The 25,966-nt window shown below is 43.8% G+C and overlaps 1 protein-coding gene across 1 annotated transcript; it reads left to right on the top strand.

The window, feature by feature from the left end:
• Nucleotides 1–1,838: 1,838 nt before the first annotated feature.
• On the top strand, nt 1,839–24,853 carry LOC120796501 (serine protease HTRA1A-like). Its single transcript, XM_040139417.1, is given in 10 exon segments — nt 1,839–2,117; nt 2,120–2,366; nt 9,358–9,457; nt 10,077–10,281; nt 20,839–21,033; nt 21,123–21,155; nt 21,275–21,389; nt 22,086–22,143; nt 22,316–22,411; nt 24,245–24,853. Coding segments are annotated over 10 exon segments (1,437 nt in total). The 5' UTR covers nt 1,839–1,898; the 3' UTR covers nt 24,414–24,853.
• Nucleotides 24,854–25,966: the final 1,113 nt, after the last annotated feature.

Raw genomic sequence — 25,966 nt, forward strand, 5'->3', positions numbered from 1 at the left:
TGGGGCGGCGAGATCACACAGACCTCAGTGTGCGTCCATACTCGGTGACGCTCGCTGGCCCCCATCGGTCGGAGAGGCCCTTGGGTGTTCCCTGGAGATGGGGGTTGTTTTCCTCCGCAGATTCTGCCACCGTTTCACCTTCGACATGTAATCGGCTCTGATGATGCCTCAAGGTCGCACCACCGCTGCACGGGCTTCACTCGTTTTTAGTTCGGGCAATTGCGTGTGTAGCAATGCATAAAAAAATAAAAATACAAATACAAACAAACCAAACCAAAAAACTTCCACGGCTCCGAGATGAACGTACCCTCTTATTTCCCTCCAAACAATTAGCCGAGCTTGAACTCTGGGTAACAAGTCTCCATTGTACGCACGTTTACTGTTTCCTGCGCTGCGTAAGCCAGACCAGTATTTGAGAGGACACGACTGCCCTCTGCCCCTTTATGCCCCCTCCTTAATTGCCTTTCGGATACAGAAAGCTTGTGTTACATAGAGCTCCGGCACACCAGGGGGCGGGGGGCTCGCCCCGCCGGTCCCTCCGCTCCCGAGCAGCCTCTCGCGGAAAAAACGCCCGCCCCCTTCACCCGGGGCCACCAGGTTTAAGCCAAGGGCCATCAGAACAACCCCGCAGCCGTAATCGGTCCCACTGTGCCGAGCCACTTCACTGGGTTCATCGCCTCCGTGTTTACTGGACTCTTTTACAGTTCACCACGGACATCTTAACCTAACAGAGATTAGTTGTTTGCCGACAGTAAAATGTGGTCCCTCGGCACTAAAAGTGCGGCATTTCAACAAACAGTCGATTTAAAGATTATTATATGGTATTTCCACTGAGCCTGTGGCACAAAAGATTACTGACAAAAATTTAAAAAAAAAGTGATTTACACTTTAACTCGGGAGGTAATGATTATCATTATTTGCATATCACCATTAGATGTTGTTTATTCCCCTGGAAGCTGGATTGCTTAGAGTTGGAATTAGATCACGATAAATGGATAAATAATGTTCTCTCGCCATTCCCCAATTAGAACAAATGTGGCTGTTTATGACGGCTCCGTGAAAGCGCCACATTAAGTCCGCAAATCGGACAATCCACCCAACTTTGTTTTTTTTCCATCGCTGATTTTCCTAATTAGCCGTAAGGCCAGCGTGGATGCCAGGAGTGACTAATTCATAAGGGAGTAGTTTAAAAAAAACCATGCGGGGAATAGGTCTGCAGGACGTGTGGAGGGCCGGGCAGCACGTAAGACATCTGAGCGGCATTGGCCCTTCCCCCACTGGGTTTGTAATTCTATGTTTGTATTTGTTTGTAGATATAAATGACTGAACCGGTGCCAGTGCCGCGGTGGCACTCGAGCTTCTCAGTGGCCGCCTGCCTGTGTGAGGTTGACCCTGACCTCTCTGACCCCCATGGAAGCGACAGAAAACAATAAAATAAATAAAGAACCTACACACAACCTGCTGATTTTTCCCACCCGCGAGTTTCTGTATCACAGCTCTTAAATACCGTCAGTCTGACGTCTATTCCCACGCGGGCCCGTTTTCTGCCCCCTTCGCTCCGCTTCTCATCTCGTCCTCGCGCCTCTGGAGACGCGTCCGCGAGAGCACCTCTTCCGCCCGGGACGTCACGTAAACCCACCAATGACCGGGCTCCTGGGGATTGCCCCCAAAAAACCGAGTTTGCCTCTGTGATGCTGCGCCAGCAGAAACGTAAAGACGCGTAATTGGTTGCGCGGTGGAGTCTCTGTTAAATGCCTCTCCAGCTGAGGCGACTCCCCCCTCAGCCCTCAGCACCACCGAGCTCTCTCATCCCGTAGCGTTGCAGGCGGAGAGCGAACTTTCGGAACTCCCCGAAACTTTCTATTTCATCGGTTTGAAACGTCTTTTTAGGTGGAATCATGTTTGGGTCGCTGCTGTTGTGCGCGCTCGCCGCCCTCGCGTCCGCGCCGGCGGATGCTCAAATCTCCAGCCGCTATGTTATCGGATGTCCCGCTAGGTGCGACAAGTCGATGTGTCCCCGGCTGCCCGCGGACTGCCCGGCGGGGCAAACCCTCGACGCCTGCCACTGCTGCCCGGTGTGCGCCTCCGGCGAGGGCGAAGCCTGCGGCGGCGGCGGCGGCGGAAGCTCGGGGACCCCGTGTGCGGAGAGGGGCTGGAGTGCTCCGTCTCCGGCGGGGTGGCGTACACCGCCACGGTGAGGCGGAGAAGCAAGTCGGGGATTTGCGCGTGCAAGGCCGCCGAGCCGGTCTGTGGAAGCGATGGGGTGTCCTACCGGAATATCTGCGAGCTGAAGAGGGTCAGCCGCCGGGCGGAGAAGCTGCAGCAGCCACCTGTTCATTTCATTCAGCGGGGAGCCTGCGGGAAAGGTAATGTTGGGGTTGTTTTGCTCGGGACAACGGGATCAACACGACCCCAGAACGGTCTGAGAGACTGATAAGAAATGGTAGGGGTAATAGATGATTATTATTGATTGATTACAGTCGTTCTTTATTCGAAACACTCTCTGCCGAGTTTAACCCTGGTGGACTACAAGGCATCATGATTGCACTTTTGCAACAGAAATCTTCACGTCGGCCACTGCCTGTTTTAGCTCAAGTAGGTCTCCAAAACGTATTTGTTTGTTTGTTTTTCCCCTGTCGTTTCACCTTCACTCCTCGCAACCTGCTCTTGAACATGACCCCTTCAAATCCTCACTCGACCTGGTTTGAACTTCACCCAGATGTCACAGCTAAAGGCTGCATTCAGTGGCACACAATCCCTATAGTGTCTGTGACAACAAGAGCCACTATTCAGGCGTGTTTCCCTCCTGTTCCTGCATTACAATTAGACTTGATCAGAGAACCGTTTTTGCTTTTGCCCGGCTGGATGAAGGCGTGAGCCCCCCCCCCCAGATGTAAAGCTTGATGTGGGCCTGTGGATTATCTCTGGCCTGCATCACCAGCAGTCACACGGCTATAATCTGCTCGATTGCTTTATACAGTGCAGTCCATGCCAGGGCAGGCTGCTGAACATCAGCCGAACACAGGAGAATTTTCAAGGCCCGATAATTATGATACAGGCTGATGCGGTGCTGGAGTGGTACATTTGTAATAACTGCTATATGTGAGTGTTTCGGTTTGGACCTGCACTTTGTCAGTGTCATGTGAAAAGTATTTCAGCCTAATCAGTGGAGCGCAATAATAAACAGAGATCGTTCCTCGCCTCTGCTGCTCTGTTTCACAGAGAATGCACAATCTGTACAGCTGAATTAGTGAGTCACTCGTCATCATCGATGCCTTGTGTGTGTGTGTGATATATCTTAAAAACTGTCAGATTCAAACACACGCCTGCACACATGTGAGGCTACAGGTGGTAAAGACGTTGTATCGTTCTTCAGTTCTTGGCATGTGTGTGTGTTTGTGTGTGTGTGTGTGTTTGTGTTTGTGTGTTTGTGTGTGTGTGTGCGTGTGCATGTGCGTGTGTGTGTGTGTGTGTGTGCGTGTGTGCGCGTGCACACGTGTTTTACATGTGTCCATCTGAAGCAGGCGCCATGTGTGCAACTGAGAACCTCTGAACGAAGAGCTTCAACACCTGTTGATTCAAAGACCTATAACTTACCTCAAGGCTTGGAAACTTACTGCCCCCCCCCAAATACTCCTTCCCCTCTCTCCCCTTTCTCTCTTACTGTCTCTCTTCCTTTCCGTGTTTCTGTTGTCTCTAATAAATCAAACTTAACAGTCACATGAAGGAATGCCTGGCGTCGATTCAAAGCCAGAATTCCGTCTCTGTTGAAGACGGTTTAAAACAGGCAGGAGACACCGGGGAAAACACAAAATTAGCTAACCCGTATTTTTGGGAAACGTTAACATGCACATCAAAAACCCTGCTGGCGCGGCGGTGGGGCAGACTGTATCGCCGCGTTTGTTTGTCAGTCATGTAAAAAAACCTTAATGGTTAAGTCATTCCCAGGCAGCTAACCATGTCTGAACCAGAGCAAGCCTGTGGTGAGTGCAATTGATTTTCCAAGGCACCCCAGTGAAAATTTCCATCGCCGCAATAAAACAAGTCACATTTCATTTGGTACCTCAGACGTGCGCCTGTCCAGGCTGTTGAGCGAATAATGCCTCCCATAGTAGCATCTCTCCTCCTATAAAATTCACTTTGGCGTAAGATGCGATCAAGGCTGTCGACTTGCAATTGCAGGAGTTGAGAATGAAAAGAAAATCAAACCTCCTCCAAGCACCTTTAACTACCCTGCAGATTGGCCCCACGTTAAGAAAACATATGCAAGTACACTTTGCCTGATGTCATTTCGTGTCTGGACGGTACAGAAGGTGATTACGCAAGCTGTTAGTTTTGGCACGGAAAATTGGGTCAAATACTGCTGTGACCTCGGGGTCATATTTGTTTAAAATGACCCAATTTAAAAAAACAAACAAACAAAAAAAAAACCATTACATATTTGGCATTTCCAAGCCATTATGGATAGTGATAGTGGAGAAACTGAGGGGAAGTTTGTTGGGGGATTGAGGGATGACAAGCAACAAAGGTCCCTGGCTAGAATTGAACCAAGAGTGTTGTACTCGACTTCAATGGTATGCAACCGACACCCCAAATGACCCATTTGTGACACAGAACTGCATTTATTGGCTGCAGAGAAAGAATAACATGAGGGATCTAGGTGAATACAGTTGTGGTCATGATACCTTAACGATCTGGTTGGATTTGAATCTAATTGAAAGCCCAATACAAGACTGTACTGCCCTTCATGGCGTTGCTAGCTGATGTTGCAGAATGCACTCTCTGACTCCGGCTAGTGACATTGTGCTGATTATGCACATTCCTCTCCAACTTGTCTCAGCCGCTCATAATATTAAAACATCATCTTTGTGCATGTGTCTTTGACTTTTTTTATGTTCTATCAGTCTGTCTCCGCTCCTGTTTCTGCACGCCCATCTGTTTTCCTCATCTATTTTCCTTCCTCTCCGCGAGGCCTGCAATTTCTTTAGTTCTCTTTCTGCTCGACCACCTTTGCCACAGCCTCCTTCTTGACCATCCTTTCCTCAGATTTCGTCTAATTCTGAGCGCGAAATGGAAACGATATTTTTGTATGTCCTCGTTCGCCAGGTCATACTGATAAAGCCAAGAAAACTAATGCCATTTCCTCCTGTCCATACCTCCTTTCTCCTCTGTTTCTGCCAGTGTAGTCACCGTTGGACCATGATAAATCTTACTAAACGTTGCATTGAGTGCTGCATCTGTACTAAAATCCTTGAGCTTAAGAATCATATAAACAGCTTCGAGGCTATCAGATTAATATTCTGCGAGGGTTGGAGCCTGTTATGTGCATAGTGTGACAGTAGGTCTGTGTATGTCTTTGACCCTCACAGATAATTATCTAACAACACAATGTGTAGTGGTTTGGATTGCCTTACTGTTACCGTGCTGCTTACACTGTCCCCTTACTCACCCTGATGTGTGTGTGTTTCTGGTTGCACCATGCGCTGCCACCCTCGGATGAAGTCCCCGGTTGAAAGTTAAAGTTCTTCGAGTTATACACTGAATTAAAAGAGGGCAAATTGAAAGAAAAATTAGAAATGGAAAAATGAGGTTAGATGGAGTTACTCACACGGTTGTACAGTGGGTCACCTAAAAATGTTGCCAGTCATTGTGGCAATATAAACCGCAGAAAGCTCAAAAGTACATTCCCCTAACTGCTGAAAAGCAGAGCCCCATCAAAACTAAATGAGTCACAATGTTACACTTTAGTGCGGTAGCATTCACGTCTGATGAGTCATTGAATGGACGTATTGAGCCAAAACCAGTCACTTACTTAACATACACGTAACTCTGCGACAGTGCTTGCCATACTTCTTAAAGCTCTGCCTAAGCTGAAGCAGCTTAGCTCCCACATTACGGGCCAGTTAGAATAAAAAAGGAACCATCAGAACTTGTATATTATTCACCTTTTGGAATGAATCCTATCACCATAGAAAAAGAATTTGCTTCAAGTTCAAAGTTTTGCATGGCTCTGGTTTGACCAACAGCGGAGAGTCATGTTTGAGAGTGAGAGGAACTGGCCTTACTGTATTCACAGACAGCCTCTCTAGTCTAGAGGATAAGAAAAACACTGCTTCCGTCTGCAGGCGTCAATAAAACAGCGGGTACCATGTATGGGAAAAATTGAAAAATAAAAGAAGCTGAGATCTTGAGCGGGGACCCGTGTGGTGAAGGTCAATGTGCAGAGAGGGGAGGAGTGATGGGTATAAGTGGCGATGAAGACGGGGGGCTTTGAATGGGTGTGTATGAGAGGGAGAGACAGAGACGGCTAGAGAAAGAGAGTGCCTATATATGAGCGTTCTTTTTTAAAATTTTGTGTTTGAATGGTTTTCCCCTCATTGGATGCTTGATTTGACTCCAGAAATAATCTTTTGAGACATCTGATAATTGCTAGCTGAGGGTTAGCTTTATTTGGATCTTTTATTGGCAGTCATTTTCCCTGACAGCGTGGCTTTGTCTTACACGAGAGTTTATCTACTCTCACCAGCAACTTTCCTCCTTTGAATCACAACAGAGTGGAAGCCCTCAGTGCCGGCGATAACAGCATCGCATCACATCCAGAACTGAGTTTTGGGCTGGTTTTTGCCTAAATGGAGTGATATTCTTTTTGATCAGCAAATGAACCTGAAAATATGTCACTTTGCTATCTTGTTCTTCTTCAACAAAGTTTGAAATAGCCTTCTTCCAAATGCCACTCTCTAAAATCAATCAAATCCATTATTTGTGCCTTTGTCCGTTATTTTAAATAAACAATAACAGTGCAGCTGATGAACTGCAGCTGGTAAACTGCAGGATGGACGACATCCGTAATGATAGTCATGCTGATTTAATGTTTTTAACAGTATCTGAAAACCTCCTCGTATGGATGCTGAATGTGTTTGGCCTTTTATTTACTTGGTTTTTTCCCATTTTTATTGGCTTGTGAAGCACCTAGCGTCCCACTTTCTTAAAAGATGCCACAGTATATGAAAAAATGCAGCTGTCCTACTTAATTTATCTTTCTTACTTAAAGTGGCTGTAAGATGTAATTCTGTAATAAACAATGTGTCAAATAATGCTGTGTTAAACAATGTGAAAGGGGGTCGCTCATTGTGATGAAGCCACAGAGAATTAGAACCTGAATCTGCAGCTCCTTTGCTGAGCTTTAGCGGCTCTCAGCTCATTGTTTAGCTGTCTGGCCTGTAGATAATTACTGTTTACCTCTGGCAACAATTCAGTAGCTGGAAAAATGTTACAAAAGCAATATGTGGATCAGGCACTAATCACTAAGCTTTACATCTGTACTTTCTCTCCACACTTCAGTGACATTCAGGACTTCCAAGTCAAGGATGAATAAGGACATTATTACATTTGAGGAAACAGCTGCTTTTCAGTTTGGCTTGTAAGTCAACGTAATTCTATAAAAGTAAAACTTTTCTAAGATCACTTCAGCAGCGAAACAATCTGTCAGGCACTCTGAGCAACATTTGATTCCTGATTTCCCATTTCTAACAAATCATCACCGCTTGGCTGATAAGTCTTCTATCCTTACATCTGCTTTGTTGCGGTAGCAGTGCGTCTCTGGTAGCAAATTCCAGCATGTGTGTGTGAGCAGGCAGCAGTCATCATAATATGGTGAAATGGAAGAGACTGAGAGCCTGTATGGACGCTCCAGAAAAAACACTGGACACTGGGCCTGCTCTCTCCAACTGTAATCCTATCAGAGCTGACCACGAACTCCCTGGTTGGGAAGCTAGCATGGGGAAAATGACTGCTACTTTTCCATTACTTCTCTTTTTAACGTGATGAAAAACTTGTGTGACATTTATCAAATTCGAATATTTGATTTGTAGCTCTTCAAAGTTCAAAAACATATGTGGCGATTTGGAGGAAAGTGGTGCTATTTGTTTACAACCAGCTTCTTTTAAGAAAACAGCTCTAGGGATAGCAATGTCGGTCAGTCAGTCTAACGTTTCCACCCAGACTAAAAAAGAAAAAAATTGGATGGATTGTCATGAAATTCGGTGCAAACATAATGTCCCCTTCAGGATTAAATAAAATAACTTTGGTGATCTCTTAACTCTAAATTTAGTGCCGACAACTGATCAAAAGTTTAATTTGTCCAGTACTTTGGTTTATGACCAAATACTTGCAAAACTAATGAGATTCCCATCATCCTCAGTTGCACTTTCTGTTTAGTGCTAATTAGCATGTCAACATGCTAACATGTCAACATGAACATGGTAGCATTTAGCTTAAAGGCACCACCGTGCCTAAGTACAGCCTCACATAGCATGGCTGTAGACTTTGAGTCATATAGATAGATAGCTAGACAGATAGATAGACAGATAGAATTTATCAGACTGCTGATCATGATCCAGTGATCATATAACACCAGAATTTTTCCTCCTGCGAGTTAAAGTACTGTATAATTTAGTGGCGTTCTTTTCGGCAAGATGGTGCTCATTCCATACTTGTGTTGGTTTAATTGCACCTCAAGCGGAAAGTCTCTTTCTCTTTCCGCAACCCTTCACTGCAATCAGTGATATCCCAGGGCTTATGGTTGCCTTTGACTTTCGCACATTCTGTCCTCCAGGAGAATGTAATGACTGAAAATTGTCCTGGGGAGACAAAATAGTTTGAGGTATGTGGCAAAATAAGGGTTTTTACGAAAGGGGGAATGAAAAGCTCTGAGGGAAAGGTCTGGGGAGTCTTGATTCATAGCTTTGGTTAAACCGTCTTCTGGGTAGGACTTAATTACCAGGTAAATCAGTAAACATTTCCTGACTTGCCCAATGCTGGATAGATGGGCGGGTGGGTGTTTCAGTGAATTTGGCAGTCCTCATACATACAGTGTCAGACAGTATGTGTGTGATCGGCATTATACTTGTGAGGACCAGTTTGGTCTTGACGAAAGACCTGTTGATGGTTTTAAGAATTTAGAGTCTGCGTATATAATCAACCACGGGGTGAGTTAAGGTGAAGGTTAAGTAATTATTTGTATGGTTTATTGCCAGGGTTAAGTGTTTGTAAATGAGTGTGTATGCATGTGGGTCTGACCTGACCTAGACAGTCTCAACCGCAGATGAACTGTCATCTTTCCTTTTCCGCACTGTGTTAGGATAAAGGGCAGTTTTATTTGTTGGTTTTCTCTTCTCAAACAAATCTTACATCATGCAGTATTTCAGTGCATCTTTTATTTGTTTTTACATGTCTGACATCCTACACGTGTGTGTGTGTGTGTGTGTGTGTGTGTGTGTGTGTGTGTGTGTGTGTGTGTGTGTGTGTGTGTGTGTGTGTGTGTGTGTGTGTGTGTGTGTGTGTGTTTTGTATTTCCAGCTCAGGACAATCCAGACAGCCCAAGACACAAATACAACTTCATCGCCGACGTGGTGGAGAGAATTGCTCCATCTGTAGTTCACATTGAACTTTACCGCAAGTAAGAGCCGTGCATCTGTGTGTATATGGGCCAGACTGAAAAACACAAAATTTACAGCCCACCTGTGTACTTAACCAGACCACACCAGTCGGTCGTGCACCTTTCTCCCCACTTCTTTGCATTTTCTCCCCAGCTTTTATGCTCTTTCATCTCTGTCTCTCGTCCATCTTTGACACCTCGATTCTCTGTCGGTGTAGTCTCCATTCCGTCTGTCACTGTGGCTTGTAAAGTGATTCTTTCAGCATCTGCTCTTCCATCCTTATCTTTTCTTCCCTCCTCTGCCGTTGCTGACTCAGGTTGACTTGAAAGCACTTTTTCATTGAGGTTGTGCAATATAATAATGCCGCAGTGTCTGTTTGTTTTCCCCCCGTACTGTTTTTACATACCTAACCTCTCCACCTCACCTTTGAAAACATACCTGCCTACAGTTTATATATTTACCTCCTGTTAACGAAATCTGTGCAGACACTCACATGCCTTCAACTTGCGAGTCTTACACTGCTGTTACATCATGCATTGGTTTTGGTATCTTCTCAGACATCAAGACGTGTGTTGAAAGAGTGAAGTGAAATTTAACACTCTATTCCTCCCTACCCCCATTGTCTCTTTCACCCCACAGGATGACATATTCCAAGCGGGAGGTGGCAGTGGCCAGTGGCTCGGGCTTTGTTGTGTCAGACGATGGCCAGATTGTGACCAATGCCCATGTCGTGGCCAATAAGCACCGGGTGAAAGTGGAGCTAAAGAGCGGCGCCTCCTATGATGCAAAAATCAAAGATGTGGACGAGAAATCGGACATCGCCCTCATCAAGATCGATGCCCCGGTCAGTCAAAGTGCTAGACAGTCAGGAGGTCCAGCAAAGAGACAAAAGTAGTAGAGTGGTAGCTAGATGTGTCCTGACATCAAGAAAGTTAAATGTTGATGAAACCAAGTGCTTTAACAGCCAAACGTTTTCTGCTCGCTTTTATTTGGTCGTTGTCTTTCTCAGCCAGGTCTCCTTTAAAGGAATAGTTCGACATTTTTGGGAGTATGCTCATTCACTTTTTTTTGCTGAGAGTGAGATAAGAAAATCAATACCACTCTTGTGTCTGTGGGTAAGATCTGGAGCCGGAGCCAGGAGGTGATTAGCTTGACTTAGTATGATGACTTGCCAGCAGAGACTCTGTGAAAAGGAAGCGAAAGAAAACAAATAAGGATATTTCACAAAATGTCACACTTTTAAAAAAAGGTTTCTACGTTGTCTCTATGAGATGTGGTTTAATTAAGGCTCGAGATAGAGGCTTATTAGAGGATAAATTTCCTACACTTTCCCACTGCACTTTCTCTTACTTTCATCTCTCCCTCTTGGCTTCCAGTTTTTGTTTTTTAGCTCTTGACCCAGAGAATTACATTTACTTATGTTTAGTCACAACCACCAATGCAAGTCAGAACAGCCCTATGCTTTTGCTCTGGGAATGTTTTTTTTCCGATATTCTTATTGAAGAAATAACATTGTTTGTCAAGTTCTATAAGCTAACAATCCTCCGGATTCACTTTATAGGCTACTGAATTGTCCAACCTCCACGATGAGAATAATAGATGTGGACAAATGTTTCATAAACGAAGTTTTATGCAAAAGATTTACGAGTCACTTGGATTGAGAAAATCTGAAAAGGTACTCTTGACAGTTTTCCGTCAGCCAGTGCAATAAGATCAAAACATGAACTCACAGTTTTGTAATTCTGCCATTTAACTGTCGGGAAATTTGAAGGCTGTGCGATTGAAGTCCTGCATGAAAATGTTCTAAATCAAGGAAATTACCCAGAGTTGTATTGAACTAAAGTGAGAGCGCAGGTGCAGCGAAATGGGTCTTTAAAAGACAGCTGGCCAGCAGCCAGTCCTGATCTGCTGGCGTTCAGACACAACAGGCTGCAAAAACAACAGACAGATATTACACAATTCTTTTCGCGAGCAGCTTGCAGAGACATTAACTTACTGCCGAAAGGTGAAAACCTGTTGCCGGTTTAACGCCAGTGCTGATATTTAAAAGAAAAGAGGTAAATATCTTTCTACGCGTCGCTGTGCAGGACGTTCGGAGGATGTTTGCTACATTGTTTTCTCTTTGTATCTCCGTGTCCCTGTCTGTCTGTGTTTATTTCACTGTCTACTGGATGAGCGAGATCCACGTTACATGTTAATCACAGCCAAGAGTCACGTGAGGAATGCGTGGCAGAAAGCCAGGGTCTATTGACTGGGAGTCATAGCAGAGCAGGGTGCATTATGGAGCTCAGTCTCATGGCTGGGTGGCACGGCTGAATAGATGTTCATGACAGCAACACAAGGTGTATTACAAAGACCCTCAATTTTGAAAAGAGGTTGAAACATTCAGGTTTTGTTCGGCCAACAGTGTGAGGGAAGAGCAGTGACAGATGCTTTGTTTTTGTTCATCCCATAATAAAAGCCGTTCCGTCTGTTGATGACAGACTGGTCTTCATTCGGGGGGTTGGGGGGGGGGGGTCTGGCTGGGCTGCTTTCCCGTGTTTGTTTGCGTCACATGGTCAGCCTGTGCTGTCTACAGTCAGTTGCTGCAGATTCAGGAATAACTTCATTTTGTAGACACATGGAAAATATCTTATCGTCCTGGTCAACTCGCAGAAGGAGTTGTTGCACATTGCACGCAGAAATCGTGTCCTGCCTTTCGGCTAAAATGTGTAAAAATTTGTAACATTCCTCCATGACGCCAAGACTTATCTGGTTGGTAAACAACAGGTGATTGTGATAAAGCTGCTTAATTCTAATCAAATCACAGCCCGCTATATCCAAGGTGTCATTCTGGTAGAAAACAGATTCAACATCATGAGTGTACTTGTGTTGGTGAAGAGTGTAAGTCATTTTTTGAAGTTGGAGCAGTCACCCAGGCCATGACTCAGGGATGAAGCCCCAGGAGACTTGTGGTCACTCTGGAAAGGCCACATGATTCTGATGGGACTGGCATTTCTGCTAAGGAGGGGGAGTTGGCATGTGTGTGTTTGTATGTGTGTGTATGTGTGTGTGTGTGTGTGTGTGTGTGTGTGTGTGTGTGTGTGTGTGTGTGTGTGTGTTGTGATATATGGAACTAATGAGGGTTAATACGGGGAAAGTAAAGGATGAGTGAGCTATAATGAGAAGGCAGGAGGGCAAGTAAAATTGTCATTTTAGATTTCATCTAAAAGAGTAAATATAGTCATCAAAACGTACTGCTACTGGGTATTTTATTTCAGTATCTAAAGAGTAATAACCACGAATTTCAGCTTTATTCAAGGACAGTTCACTGAAGGTATAGATAGCGGATTGCTGCTAAAGAAAGTCTCAAATAAGATCTGGAATCCTTGAGGGCAAGTCCAAGTCAAGTTTAAAGTCTTCATTTTTATAACTTATGTATGAGATAAAGGATATCTAAAGATTACCTTTCTGTCTTAAAACAATACTCACATTGCCCATTTCTACATTGAAACAGCTATTGACAGCTGTAATTGTTACTCCTGTCCATACTGGTTGTAAAGAGAGCCCTTCCTAAGTCGATTTCAATATAGGCTAAGCAATGGAGGATCCACATTCAAGTCCACATCCTTCATTCTGTGTAAAAATCCATTGCGATGTTAAGTTGAAGTTAATATGAGGCTTCAGCAGTCTGAGTTAGGCAATCATGTGGGTATCCACCAAAATTATGGTCCTTTTAGTAACAAATTCCCCAATTTTCCCATTGTCCCTCCACTGCAGCTCAACAAAGAAACACTTTCTGGGGAAACAAAAGGAGGACTTTGGAACCAAAAAGACTGTAACTTTGGAAGATAACCACTTGATTTGACTGTTGAAGCCTCATATTAGCTTCTGCTGAACTTTGCAATGTATTTTTAGAGAAAACGAGGACTGTGGATTATGTCCATCATCGCTTACAGCTGATGGTCAGCATTGACAGGATGAACAATTACAGCAACCAAAAACTCTTTCATTGTACATGTGGGCATGCAATGGTCGAAATAAGACAGACACCAAAAATATGTGAATCAATCCTTCAAGTCCTAAGTCTCAGGTCTCCAGCCAGTAAACCTAAAAAGCAAATCTGTCACAGCAAGTGATGAGAAAGAAGTCACTCTTGCTCCCCAATTTTTTGTCACTCAGTGGCTCCATAGGGAATTTTCCACATCCAAAAGCAAGAATTGGGCTATTTTGTACCAAAATTACCATATGCGAGTTTATAAATTAATATTCTGATTGATACTGAATACAGCTCTTTTATCTTCCATCCTTCCCTCCCTCATCCCCCCCTGTCAACATCAGCATTCCAGGAGCAGCCACAATTGATCAATAAACAATCGCACCAGTTTATGAGTGAGAAAGTTTAAAGTTAAGTTTGCCCTGGGAATAATGACTCGCTTCTCTTCTCTTTCTCTTTTCTTTTCTATGTGAAATTGGAGTTTATTGGTTGCAAGGCCCAGTCCGTCTCCGAGGCTGTGGTCTGCCCCTCAGCTCTGGGGAATACATTAGTCTGTCTACAGCTGCTGGAACTTTAGAGGGGAAGGGGAAGGGGGGAAAAGTGCTGTACTCACTTGTTCCTGCGTAGAGAGTACGAGGGGAGAAGAGAAAGAGAGAGGGACAGAGAAAGAAGCAGCGATGTGGTCAAGGCCTGGAAAATGGATCCATATGTCTGAGTGACTATGTGAGCTAAAGGGCTAATGAGTGCACTGTGTGATGTGGCAACGGCAAAGTAAAGATAGAACTCATTGTGCTTCAGGTTTAAAAGGCCTCCCATTAACCCCATTCTTTCACGCAGAACTTGGACGTAGTCAAATTCACTTGGAAATGCCTGCAAAGAATTGGATGAGTTCACTTTTACGCGGAGGGACTCACTCTGACTTGAGTGCTTGCTGACTTGGAAGGACATTTACTTAATCATATTAACTTATGTTGACCTCCACAGACGTGCATGCAACCATACTGTCTTGGAAAGACTTCAGAACAATCAATTGGTGTGTGCAGGGAATTTTCCATGTCATTCCAGATCATTTTATCACATGACTTGTGCAGTCATTAACCTTGGGTTTGAGTGCTTTATAGTGCTCCATTGATATTTGGTTCACGTTGCAGCTCAGAAATCAGAATTGTCTGTGGTGGAACTGAACATTAGCTAAAAACCCCCCCAAACACTGATAGTTTAGCATCATAGTTTAGCAACCATAGGCACAGGCTTATCAAGCTTTGGATGTGTCCATGTGTTGAAATTGGCATGTGGGGGTGTAGTGAGAGTAAGAGTTTTTAAATTTGTTTTTTAAGAGTGTAAGGAATGGATTAATCTATGTGTTTATCTTCTCTGCTGTAAGCTACAAACTTTAGCGTGCCCGACAAACTAGTTTGCTGCCTACAATATTAACATTAGCCTAGTTTTCAGAGTTAGCATATCATTAAGGAACTACATTATTTTCAGGTGAATGAGACATAATTCCAGCCAAACCCATTAGCCAAGGTAGCTTTACGCTAGCCAAACTCATCGTCGAAGCCTTTGCGCTTACAAGCATGAAACAAAGTGTTTGAAAATATGAGCGATAAACCATAAATATAAATTCCGTATTGCTTGTAGTATTTTGTTACATGGCCAACCAAACAGAGCTCTGTTGGAATATGAAAAAAAAAATATTATAGTTGAATGGTATATTTTCCATTATAATGCTCTGCCAGTGCCACTATGGTTAATCAGCTCTATCCCACAATATAAGAACAATGCTGCTTTTACTTCCACATCTTTTACATGAATCATCAAATCTTTTGCATGATATCATGTAAGTAACTATCAGTTGCATATTTAAGGGCATTTCCCGGGGTTGTCATTTAAAAACAAGTTAGACAGAGGTGGGGTTTTCAATAACTCATGGAACTAACTTTCCTCTAATTATCTAGCCAGCGATAGAGTAGCTACTGTAGCAAGTAGCAAGAGGAGCAGTTTTTACTGAAGGGTCAATTGATATTTTCATCCCATTTTCAGAACCACAGGTTTTGTAAAGATAAGTTGCCTCAAAAAGACTTTCCCACTGAAACTGTTGCATGTAACTCCAATAAAAGAGCCATTAACCTAACCCTCATGCTTAAATCAGCTTTACAAGTATTGCATTGTGGCAGCGAAAACTGGGCTTATGTTTCCCATATGGTCCCCTGACAACAACGGCACTGTTTGTCTCCGTACTACCCATCACCTAGTATTAGGACTCTCAATCCATTCTCTCTGGGAGATTTGCCTGGTGCTGGTTTGCACAGGGCTATTATTGGAATATGTATGTGTGTGTCTGTGTTTATGTGCAGAGAGGAAAGAGAGGAATGTGCCTCCATGTAGCCATCTGTAGCTGCATATCTGTTTATCAGCAACACTGGGTAAATGTTTCCCCAGGAAGTAAGAGATGTCTACATTTCCCTGGGTGAACAGTACTGACAGACAAAAAACATGCAATCATTTATTCGATTCAGTTTGTCTGTGTGTGTGTGTCTGTGTGTGTGTCTGTGTGTGTGTGTGTGCGCGCACATGGATGGGTTTAAGCTGTCTCACTGCAGGGACATGAAGGACATGCTCCATTGCCAGTGGAAAGACACTGCATGTTGTCCTTCAAAGGCAGGCGGAGGGGAAATGAATCACATTCTCCTCTCCTCCTCACCCATCCTCTCTCTTTCATCTCTTGTCCCTGCAACCAAAATGGTTCCCATGCTTAAGGATGCAGTTGGGTGGGAAAAGAGCCATGGAAAACACACACAAAAACACACACACGCACACACAGGCACACGCACGCGCACGCGCACACACACTTTTGCCCTGCTGGGTCTTGATGCACTTTGTCTTGGCCTACTTTTTGGCTGCGTAATTGTTTTCCAAGCCTTCTTGACAGGCAGCAGCATTGCCGTTCTGGCTTGCCAGTCAGTGACATCACTTTAGATACATCTGAGGCATTATGGAACAGTTTCCAATCTACCACTGCTATAGTCAGATGGTTGATAACAGACAGGGTATTTGAGACATTCACTGGCTATCAATGTATAATCTGACCCTGCTTTTAAGGGTTTTCTTGCAGTTCAAAGTTTTGTGGTGTCTAGCCAGAACCGAGACGCCCTAAAGTCCTTTGAGCTCTCATGCGAAACTACACAGAGTGGGACATATACGCACGGAACTCACAGACATATGTTTGCTTTTATTGCAGACTAAAAGACTTCCCAACAGCATATGGAAACCATAGTGGTTTTCTGTACTGGTGTCAGCAAGGTTATGGTTTAGCCGTGATGTTGATGTTACCTACAGTGCGAGGAACTGCTCAGTGCAAGACATGCTTCACGTGTGGACCGTTGCTTTGATTAGCACCTACCTCCGTGATATTTAGAATGTGTGTAAAAATCACACCAACAAAATTCACCCACATATCTGTGTTTTTTCAAGTCTACCAAACATGCACAAACAGGCATCCATACACACACATAAATGAGTCACACAGCATACAAGCATCCAGACTTGCAGACAAACACACTCGGTGTCTCCTCTCTCCAACCCCTCAGCCCCATCTCCCGATCCCTTGACATGATGTTATGTAGGAGCATGCTGAAACCCGCCCCAATTGTATCTGCATTAGCACAACCCTGAGGGTGTAAGTTCAGACGTCAGCAGGAAAAACCCTATACCTTAGCCTACTTATGAATATCGCAAGGTACAACTTATAAAAGTATGTGCCCCTGCTTTGAAGTCGCATGTGTGAAAGGAAAAGGAGAGCTTAAGTGGCTGAGGCTGAGCTTTTGTACAGTCCGGGTCACACACTGACCCAACCAAAACAGCTTCTGTGTCAGAATGTATTTATTTTCAAGCTGTCTGGCTGAATACATAAGCAGTGCCAGGTGTGTGGGTTTTAATTTACGCACGAATTTGTGAGGGTTCATGCCCAGGCAACCTCCTCCCTCTCTCTGTGTATGCGTATGTGTGTCTGTGCGCGTATATATAAGTACACATGTGCCTCAGAAACTATTAGGCCAGTGTCCATCCCGGCCTGACTGGAGTTAAAGTTTGCACCTGGTCTTCTAGTCATAAAATGGTAGTTAGTGTAATGGCTTTTAAATGGCTGTAACATTCAACAGTGACAGATCTTTATAGCAACTCTGCAGCCATTTTCAAGTCAATCTGCTTGCCTGTCGGCCAGCATATCTGTCTCGTGGTCCTTTCATCATGGTGTCCCCGATAACCTAACTGTGACAAAATCTGTCTGAGTGCAAGAGGTCAGAACTCACCTCAGCGACAAAGATTGAAAAAAGTCTGCAATTTTTCTCTGCGCGTGCCCCTTGCAACTACTTCTTCGGTCAAGGCAAACAAAGCTGTTCAGTCCCCCCTCCTTTAATCTGATGCCCAACTTTTCCCTCTTATCAAAACACTCAAGAACTTGGATAACGCAGTTTGCTTCGTGACATGGGTGAGAGAGATCTACGGCATCATATTGAAATTCAACAACAACAGTGTGAGGCAATGAAGTGGTCTCCTGCCTAACAAAACAAGAAGTTTTCATTTTAAGAAGCATGATGCTATCCATCCTCGTAGACCACGTCAGATCACATAAGTGCATTTTTCTGAGATATTCCCAAAATGGTGCCCTTTTGGGTCTCAAATCACAAAAATATATACATTTTTTTGGTCATAAGCTGCTCTCTGCCAGCGCGGGCGGCATGCGTCAACGTAATATCAAACGACACTGCGTTTGACTCATTTGTCTCACATTCTCAGACTCTCTTCCTGTGGTTTGTGGTGTTTGTTGTTCCCCTCTTTCACCTTGCCTCCTTCATTTACAAAGTACCAGAGCATCATAACCTTCATCTGAAATAGCAGGGTGAGTCACTTGGGTGGTCAGGAGAAACATACTTACATGCTGAGCTGATTTTCCACAACTCATTCCAAATAGCTGAATAGTCAAAATTAGTAAGTGATATGTAAGCTAAGGGTCTTTCACAACGTTGGGCAGTCTGACTGTTCAGTGTTTGTTCTGCCCTCTCACGGATGCGCTGTTGGGTTGTCAGCGAAACTGGAATGATTTTTCTGAATGCATTGTGACTTCGTACGGTGTGTGTGTGTGTGAGCCTGGGATGGGCAGAGACGTCTGTAAGCTGCAAAAACTCATGCAGTGCATGTGTTTATTAAACTCTTTCAGAACACGTCAGGATTAACGGTAGTCGAGCTAGCTATTCCTCAAAGTTGACATTTTGGAGATACAAGGTTTCCACCTGATAGCAACAGTCACCATGACACCACCGGTATCACTAACTGTTGTCATGATCATGGTGACCAGCAGTGGCCGAGCCCTGAATGTCTTGGCAGTGACGCACATCCACCTGACGACCTCTCTCTCTCTCTCAGCTGTGTGTGTGTTTCTCTTGCTTCCTCTCTCCATCTGGTTATACTCTTATCTCACGGTGGGAAGGGAGGAGGGGGAATTATACAGACTGCTACTCCTGTGTCAGGTGTCTGACACGGGAGCACGCACATGCCAAATGCAGGTTTCCTGGTTTATGTACACACTTCTGCAGCCTGTCTGCGTGTGCCTTGTTTGCTTTTAACACCGCCCCCGCCCCCAATGTACAAGTAAGCCCGCAGGCATCTGGAACACGGCCGCGGTCACTTGTGTTGGTGGTGTATGCGTTTGTATTTGTGAGGGCCCACGTGTGTGGGTGTGCATAAAAGGTAAAGTGGAAAGTTCGGTTGAGAGGTGCTCTTCCTCAGTTACTGGCTATCGCTGTCTTTGTCATCTTCTAATAATAACTTCACCTCAAGGGTCAAGATCGCTTACAGCGAGGTCTAACACACCGACAGCTGAATCAAAAGTGTGTGTTGAATGTTTTCTCACAATTTTCTAATCTCGTTAAAACTAATTTATGAATCGGGTGTCCGTTATATGTTCATTTTGTCAACAATTTGCAGACGTCCGTGAACACGGAGCAAAATGCATGCGAGCATGGGCAGCGAGTTGTCATGTTTTATGACTGAGAATAATATGATTTGTGATTTGCCTGCTGTGTCTTAGCGTTAGACTGGGTGTGCATATTTCACTAGATCATTTTGTCTGTGTGTACCAATTTATGTTGCTGTCTCAGTTACCTTGCGGCCTCCTGTGCCTCCTATTTATAACCCAGAGTAAACAAAATGGATACACAGGAGGAGTACTCAGTACAGGTCCTTTTTCTTTTTTTTCCCTAAGTCAGTGCTCGCCTGCCGTCAGGGCGTTGGGTCTATGCACAGACTCGACGTCATGTGGCGGCGCGTGGGCTCTGACTGTGGGCTGCCCGACAGAGATGATTTCATTCAGAGAAAGAAACTGTCACTGCGGACGGATAAATATATCCTTTCTGTGTCTGTCTCCAGAGGCAAGTTCTCAGTAGCCTGGTTTCCGCTGCTCAGTGTAACAGGGCTAACCAGACCTAAGGGTAGTCATTACTTAGCGTATATCAGTCGGTTTTCCAGCCTCTGTGGTTTGCTGGCACACACTCGCCACTAGCATCAAACTTGTCAGCCGGGCTACACTTTCAGCCCAACACATTAGCAGTTGATCGTGATTATTAGCGTTTTTAGTTGAGTTGTTTGGCATAAATGTCACCTTTCCCTGCAGTGGAAAAGGAGGAATTGTTTTTGTATGGGAGCATTGCCATGCAGCATTGGGTGGGTCGTGTTTAGAAGACTTGTGGTTTTGCTGTAATTATTTTCCTACTGTCCACTCATAAATTTCTGATTTTTTTCTTAGAGCTCTACTCATTACAAATAAGTCACCAAAACACATTAATACTGTATGAATTTCATATTAAATAGATTAACAATGTCATAGAACATACTTTTTTGCAGAATATCGCTAAATATAGATCATTCTTTCCTCATCTGACCTTGTTAGCAACACAAAATACTTTCACCTTACCCGCCAGCTCCTTTTATCCTATATTAACTGTATCGTTGAGAGCTTTAATATTAGGACTCAGACCTCTTGTCCGTTGCAGGGATAAAGAAGAAGCTGGAAGAGGGGCTTTCACATTTCACTAACACACACACACACCCTCTCTGTGGAACAGCCTACCAGTACTGATTAGACATTCTGACTAAGTGAAAACCTTCAAAAGCAAGCTAAAGCATACCGGTTTTCTTTAGCATAGAGCCATGGTTCCCTTGTCATGCAATAATCACATCTTTTCTTTATATATGCCAACGTCTTTTACACTCCTTCGTGAAATATTAATTCATAAATGGTTCCTTTCAGGTATGTCTTCCTACTTACTGGTCTACATGACCATAGTTTTATGCAGCAAAGCCTCGCGGCTCAAATGTGTTTCCCCTCCAGTAAAACGAACGTTATCCCATTTTGTCTCTCTCTTGCAGACCAAGCTGCCTGTCCTGTTGCTGGGCCGTTCATCAGACCTGAGACCGGGGGAGTTTGTGGTCGCTATTGGCAGCCCCTTTTCCCTCCAGAACACAGTTACCACAGGAATCGTCAGCACCACTCAGCGAGGGGGCAGAGAGCTGGGCCTTCGCAACTCCGACATGGATTACATTCAGACTGATGCCATCATCAATGTAAGTGAATGATTTTATGACATTTTCATAATACGAACACTTTGTTATTCCTAAAAACACAAATAATAAGCAGTGTATCTTCTTGGCAGTACGGCAACTCTGGAGGGCCTCTGGTAAATTTGGTAAGCCATTTTTTATTTTGGTGGCAGACAGAACACATTTTTGCATTCATATAATAGTCCATATAATTATTTAGAGTTGTGCTTTTTACCAGATGATAAGTCGAGCTTTTCTGATTTAGGATGGCGAGGTGATTGGGATCAACACGTTGAAGGTGACAGCCGGCATCTCCTTTGCCATACCCTCAGACAAGATTCGACAGTTCCTGGCGGAGTCCTATGACAGACAGTCCAGAGGTACGAGCTCGCACTGACACAACTCATTATGTTTTCAGTTTATTGCTTCGATTGAATTCCCAGGACAACCTGTAACATTTTGAAAACTGGCTGCAAGAGTTGGACCGAGATCCCATGTTCACATACAGTAAAGGAGCATATAATTCAGCACACCATTTCTGTGGTTGTAATTTTTTATCTCTGTGTGCTCTCTATACTCACTCCATTTTTAGCTTTATGAATCCGGGCCCAGCAATACCTAACAGTATTATGACATTGCAAATAAATTACAAAGAAGAAAAAGCCAGTATATGTCAGGTTGTTCTTTTATTTTACTGCTTTTCACCCTTTATTTTGCCTAGTGTTTTGGACCTGCACGGCCACATACTTTATATGTGGCCTCTCAATTTGATTTGTCTGTATGATGAAATAACTAAAAAACAAGACCCCCCAAATTTATGATGAAACACATAGAAGACGGAGTGCGTGGAGGTGCACAAGTGCACACTGCCCTGCAAGACAGTTCAAGATTAGTGAGACAGTCTGTGATCCACCAGTCTGGTCTAAAGTAATATTTCTTTCCCTCAAATACAGAAAAACAACACCCTAGAGGATTTTAATGTCACTGAGGTCAACAAACAGCTTCATAAAGCTAAGAACCCAGACTGTTGCAGGAGAGAGGATTAATGATTGTAGTGTGTTGTTGTCTATCTCTAGGGAGAGCAGCTGCTAAGAAGAAATATATTGGTGTGAGGATGATGACTCTCACTCCAGCGTAAGTTGCCCACTTTGTGAAATATAAGAATGAAATCTGAAGAAATGAATTAAATGATTCCCTTCATTCTGCTTGAGACAATAGGATATTGCAACATTTACGTTTATTTTTTTTCTTTGCCAGATAAAAAAGGCGATTGATAACTAGATTCTCTGTCGCCTTTTCTACCTAGACTCGCCAAAGAGCTGAAGACTCGACACCGTGACTTCCCCGACATCACCTCTGGAGCTTACGTCATGGAGGTCATTGCAAAGACACCAGCGGCAACGTAAGAATGATATTTTTCCCATTTAGTTGTAACAATATAGTTTTCAGTGAAGTCCAAAAGCAAATTTTTTCGGACTCTTTCTGAGCCGTGGGATATTGTCTTTGGCACTTCGTGCTACACACGTGCGCCTAATGCACAAAGGACTCACATCGCACTCACTGCAGCTCTTGGTCCCCTCTCACAATGCAAACAGACAGTATAATTCATTTCCTGCCTTTATTTTATTTCTCTCCTCTGACTCTAAAGCGCGCACATAGACAAACACTCAAACACACACACACAGCCTCCCACACAACTGTCTTAGTAGTACGTAAATTCATAGCTCACTCCCAAGTGCCTGGAGTGCTTGGCCTTCTAAAATATCCCCCTCCTCCCCCAATCGCAGTCCACACCAGTAAGCCACCACCACAGCTCCAGCAGAGTGGGGCTCGGGAGATGCTGAGGTCAGCTATTTCCTTCAAACCGCATGCTGGGAGGTTACTAGCTGCGCCGTGGTTTTCCTGCGCCTGCTCACCCAGCCCACTCCAGAGCGGTCTTCCCTACAAGGCCTCGTCAGAGTTGACTTATTGCTTAAATCACCCCGCTTTTTGCATAATAGCATTTCTGTGGTTCCTTTTATATTCCATGTTATTTTCTAGCCTGCACTTTCGTGCCTTAGATCTTGCTCTGTTCTGAGTTGGTTTCTGGCCTTTGGAAATCTTGACCCTGCTGCACAGAACCTTCCATTTGCTGTGTGGGAGGTGTTAGAGCAGCTGAGTGTAATGAGGGCAGTACTGCGCTGCAGTTGTGTTAATGGATGTTGTTACAAGTGAAGGTGTGGTGGTCTGTGTTTACATGTGGCTGTGATGAAGCAGCTGTGTTGAGAGTCAGCTTTTGATATGCTGGTTGCTGCCTTGGACTAATTGTGATTTCAGGTTTACTAGTTTGTTTTTTTCACCATGGGTATACATTTGAGCAACATGTGTAATTTGATTTCTGTGATATCATTCCCTCATTATTTTTCCATCATTAAAATTCTTTCAGCAGTTGTTATATGCATTAGATTGTGCTCACAGACCTGTAAACAAAACTAACCAAAGTTAAATATGTTTGTGTATAACACTGTGAACTCATAATGTGTAGTTTGTGAGCCATTACATCTGTAGACCATTAAATTAACCCGCTGTTTTTATTCTACCTACTAAAATCTAAAGAGCAAATGATTGTAACGCTTATTTAAGGAGAAGAATTGTCATAAAACTGACACATTTTATCATTAAAAGAAAAAGCTGGTGATATTCCAGTGTAATTACATTCCATGAAAAGACCAAAACCAACAACAGTCTCTCAGTACTTTCTGACTTCCCTACCTCGTCAGCCGCAAACCCGTTGGTTCCTTCTAAAGATGTTAATCTTTAAAAGTGGGTCAAATATATGCTTTTATTTAATAATAATAAAAAAAGAAGCTTAAAAGTCAACTAATTTTCTAAAACAGCCGGGCAAAGTAGTTTTTAGCACATGTTGCTCAAACAGGAGAAAATACTGCATTAGTTTGGGAAAACATTTTTGCATTTATGAGATGATATACAACGTGGAACTGTAAGGACATGGGGGTAGAGAGTGATGGGGATTTAAATGCAACAGCTGGACTTAATCTGCTGACACTGTGATAACATGGTCAGCATCTTAAATCTCCAACGGGGTCCCATACACCTCCTTAGTTACTACTGGCAGAATATCTGAGATCATCAGGCCTGGAAAAAAAAAAAAAAAAACAACCCCATCATTTTCTGCTTATCCACACAACATGTCTGAAGCCCTGGATCAGTCATCTTTTCATCTTCTCTCCTCCAGTGGTGGACTGAAAGAGCACGATGTCATCATCTCCATCAACGGCCAGAGGATCTCATCAGCGACCGATGTCAGCGCCGCCATCAAGAAGGATGACACCTTGAGAGTAGTCGTGCGCCGTGGAAATGAGGACGCTATCCTCACTGTTGTTCCCATGGAGATTGACCCTTGACCCTCCAGACGTCACATCACAGGAGCTGGAGCTAGGTTTGACTTATCACCAGTGGACCTTATATTGGAGAGAGGCTTCACTGACACACTCTCTCGCTGTGGCCAAAGGCCAGTGGCACCAAACATCCAGGAAAATTCTGGTTTTGCCTTGAAAGGAACAACTGTACAGATGCTGTAAAAGCAGTGCTGTACTCTGTTTTCCATGTGTGTTTTCACTTTTAGTCTTTAATGCTTTCATCAATGCTACTACTGTTTGGTCACAAACATAAGAAGTTGGTTATCAGCATATTGTTTTTATCTGCTTTTTCTTGTTCTGTGTCTTTTTTAATATGAACTCATGCTCAGTCAGGCCTTTTAAACAATTTAGAGACTCGTTGGGCAAATCTGATTTGTATAATTGTTGTTTTCTAAACTCCTTTTTTTAAAGTACTGTAGAATGTTTTTGTTCATTATGTGATGTATACTGAGAAGAAAATAAACGGTTGACCTTCTTTTGTTTTGACACTCACCATGCTGACTTTCTCATTTTCCATCCACCTCTCTTTCACTCAGTTTCATACACATATAAACACAAACATTTGGGGATGGACTGCACCCAGGCTGAAATATCAACATTTTCTTTTGTATGTGCACAGTTTTCCTTAACCATTGCTCACGCACATGCACACACACCCAAGGGGGGCGTAAAACCAATCAGGACCCGGTTTAAATTTCATTGCCTTCATATGGGCTTGATAGTGGTCTGCTGTGACTGTCGGGCCAGTGGCTCTGCAGACTGACCTCAGAGACAGGAGTGCAAGCCAAACAGAGATCCGCCCCCACGATGGCAACATGAATATGCTTAGTTTTGTTTGCCACATAAATTTTGGATGAAGATGACAAAGTAGACCTCATGAGAACTACAGGAACCCCCCCCCTTCCCATACTTGACATGGAAGCTATATTACAGATCAATGCTTTGATAGAAATGTGACTGCAAGTGTTGCTGCCATCTCATGGTTCTGTATCAGTGTTGCACTCTCTGATCTTAATTTACCCATCCCGACTACGTTGCAAATATTTCAGGCAGATGTAAACACAAAGTTGAAATATGTTTTTATTTCACTTGGCAATGACAGCGATTCCTGACTCATTCATTCCAAGACTGCAAAACATTCAGAGCGATTACAGTATACATACGTAACGTTGGACTCAGCTGTAAAGTTCGCCTGTTAATGAAGTCATGACTGCTAGACTGCCAAGACCTGAGCCCAAAACCATCAGTCATCCAGGGCATGGCCATATTACCTCACCACCTCTGAGCCTTGATGTGGAGTGATGCTCTCTCTCTCTCTCTCTCTCTCTCTCTGCTGGGCCAAATGCATGCAGATGCCAGAGATCTGTATGATTAGCACTGACTGAATATCGTGTGTTTTTCGTAATGAATACAAAAACTGAGTGACTGAGAAAACCTCTGGTCATTTGGGTAATCTAATGACTTGTCTTAGATCTTAGTGATCTAAGACAAGTGTCCTCCTCATCTGAAAAACTAAAAAGAGGTTAATTACTTTGCCT

Source organism: Xiphias gladius, chromosome 11, assembly GCF_016859285.1.
Source record: "Xiphias gladius isolate SHS-SW01 ecotype Sanya breed wild chromosome 11, ASM1685928v1, whole genome shotgun sequence".
In the NCBI taxonomy this organism is placed as follows: Eukaryota; Metazoa; Chordata; class Actinopteri; order Istiophoriformes; family Xiphiidae; genus Xiphias; species Xiphias gladius.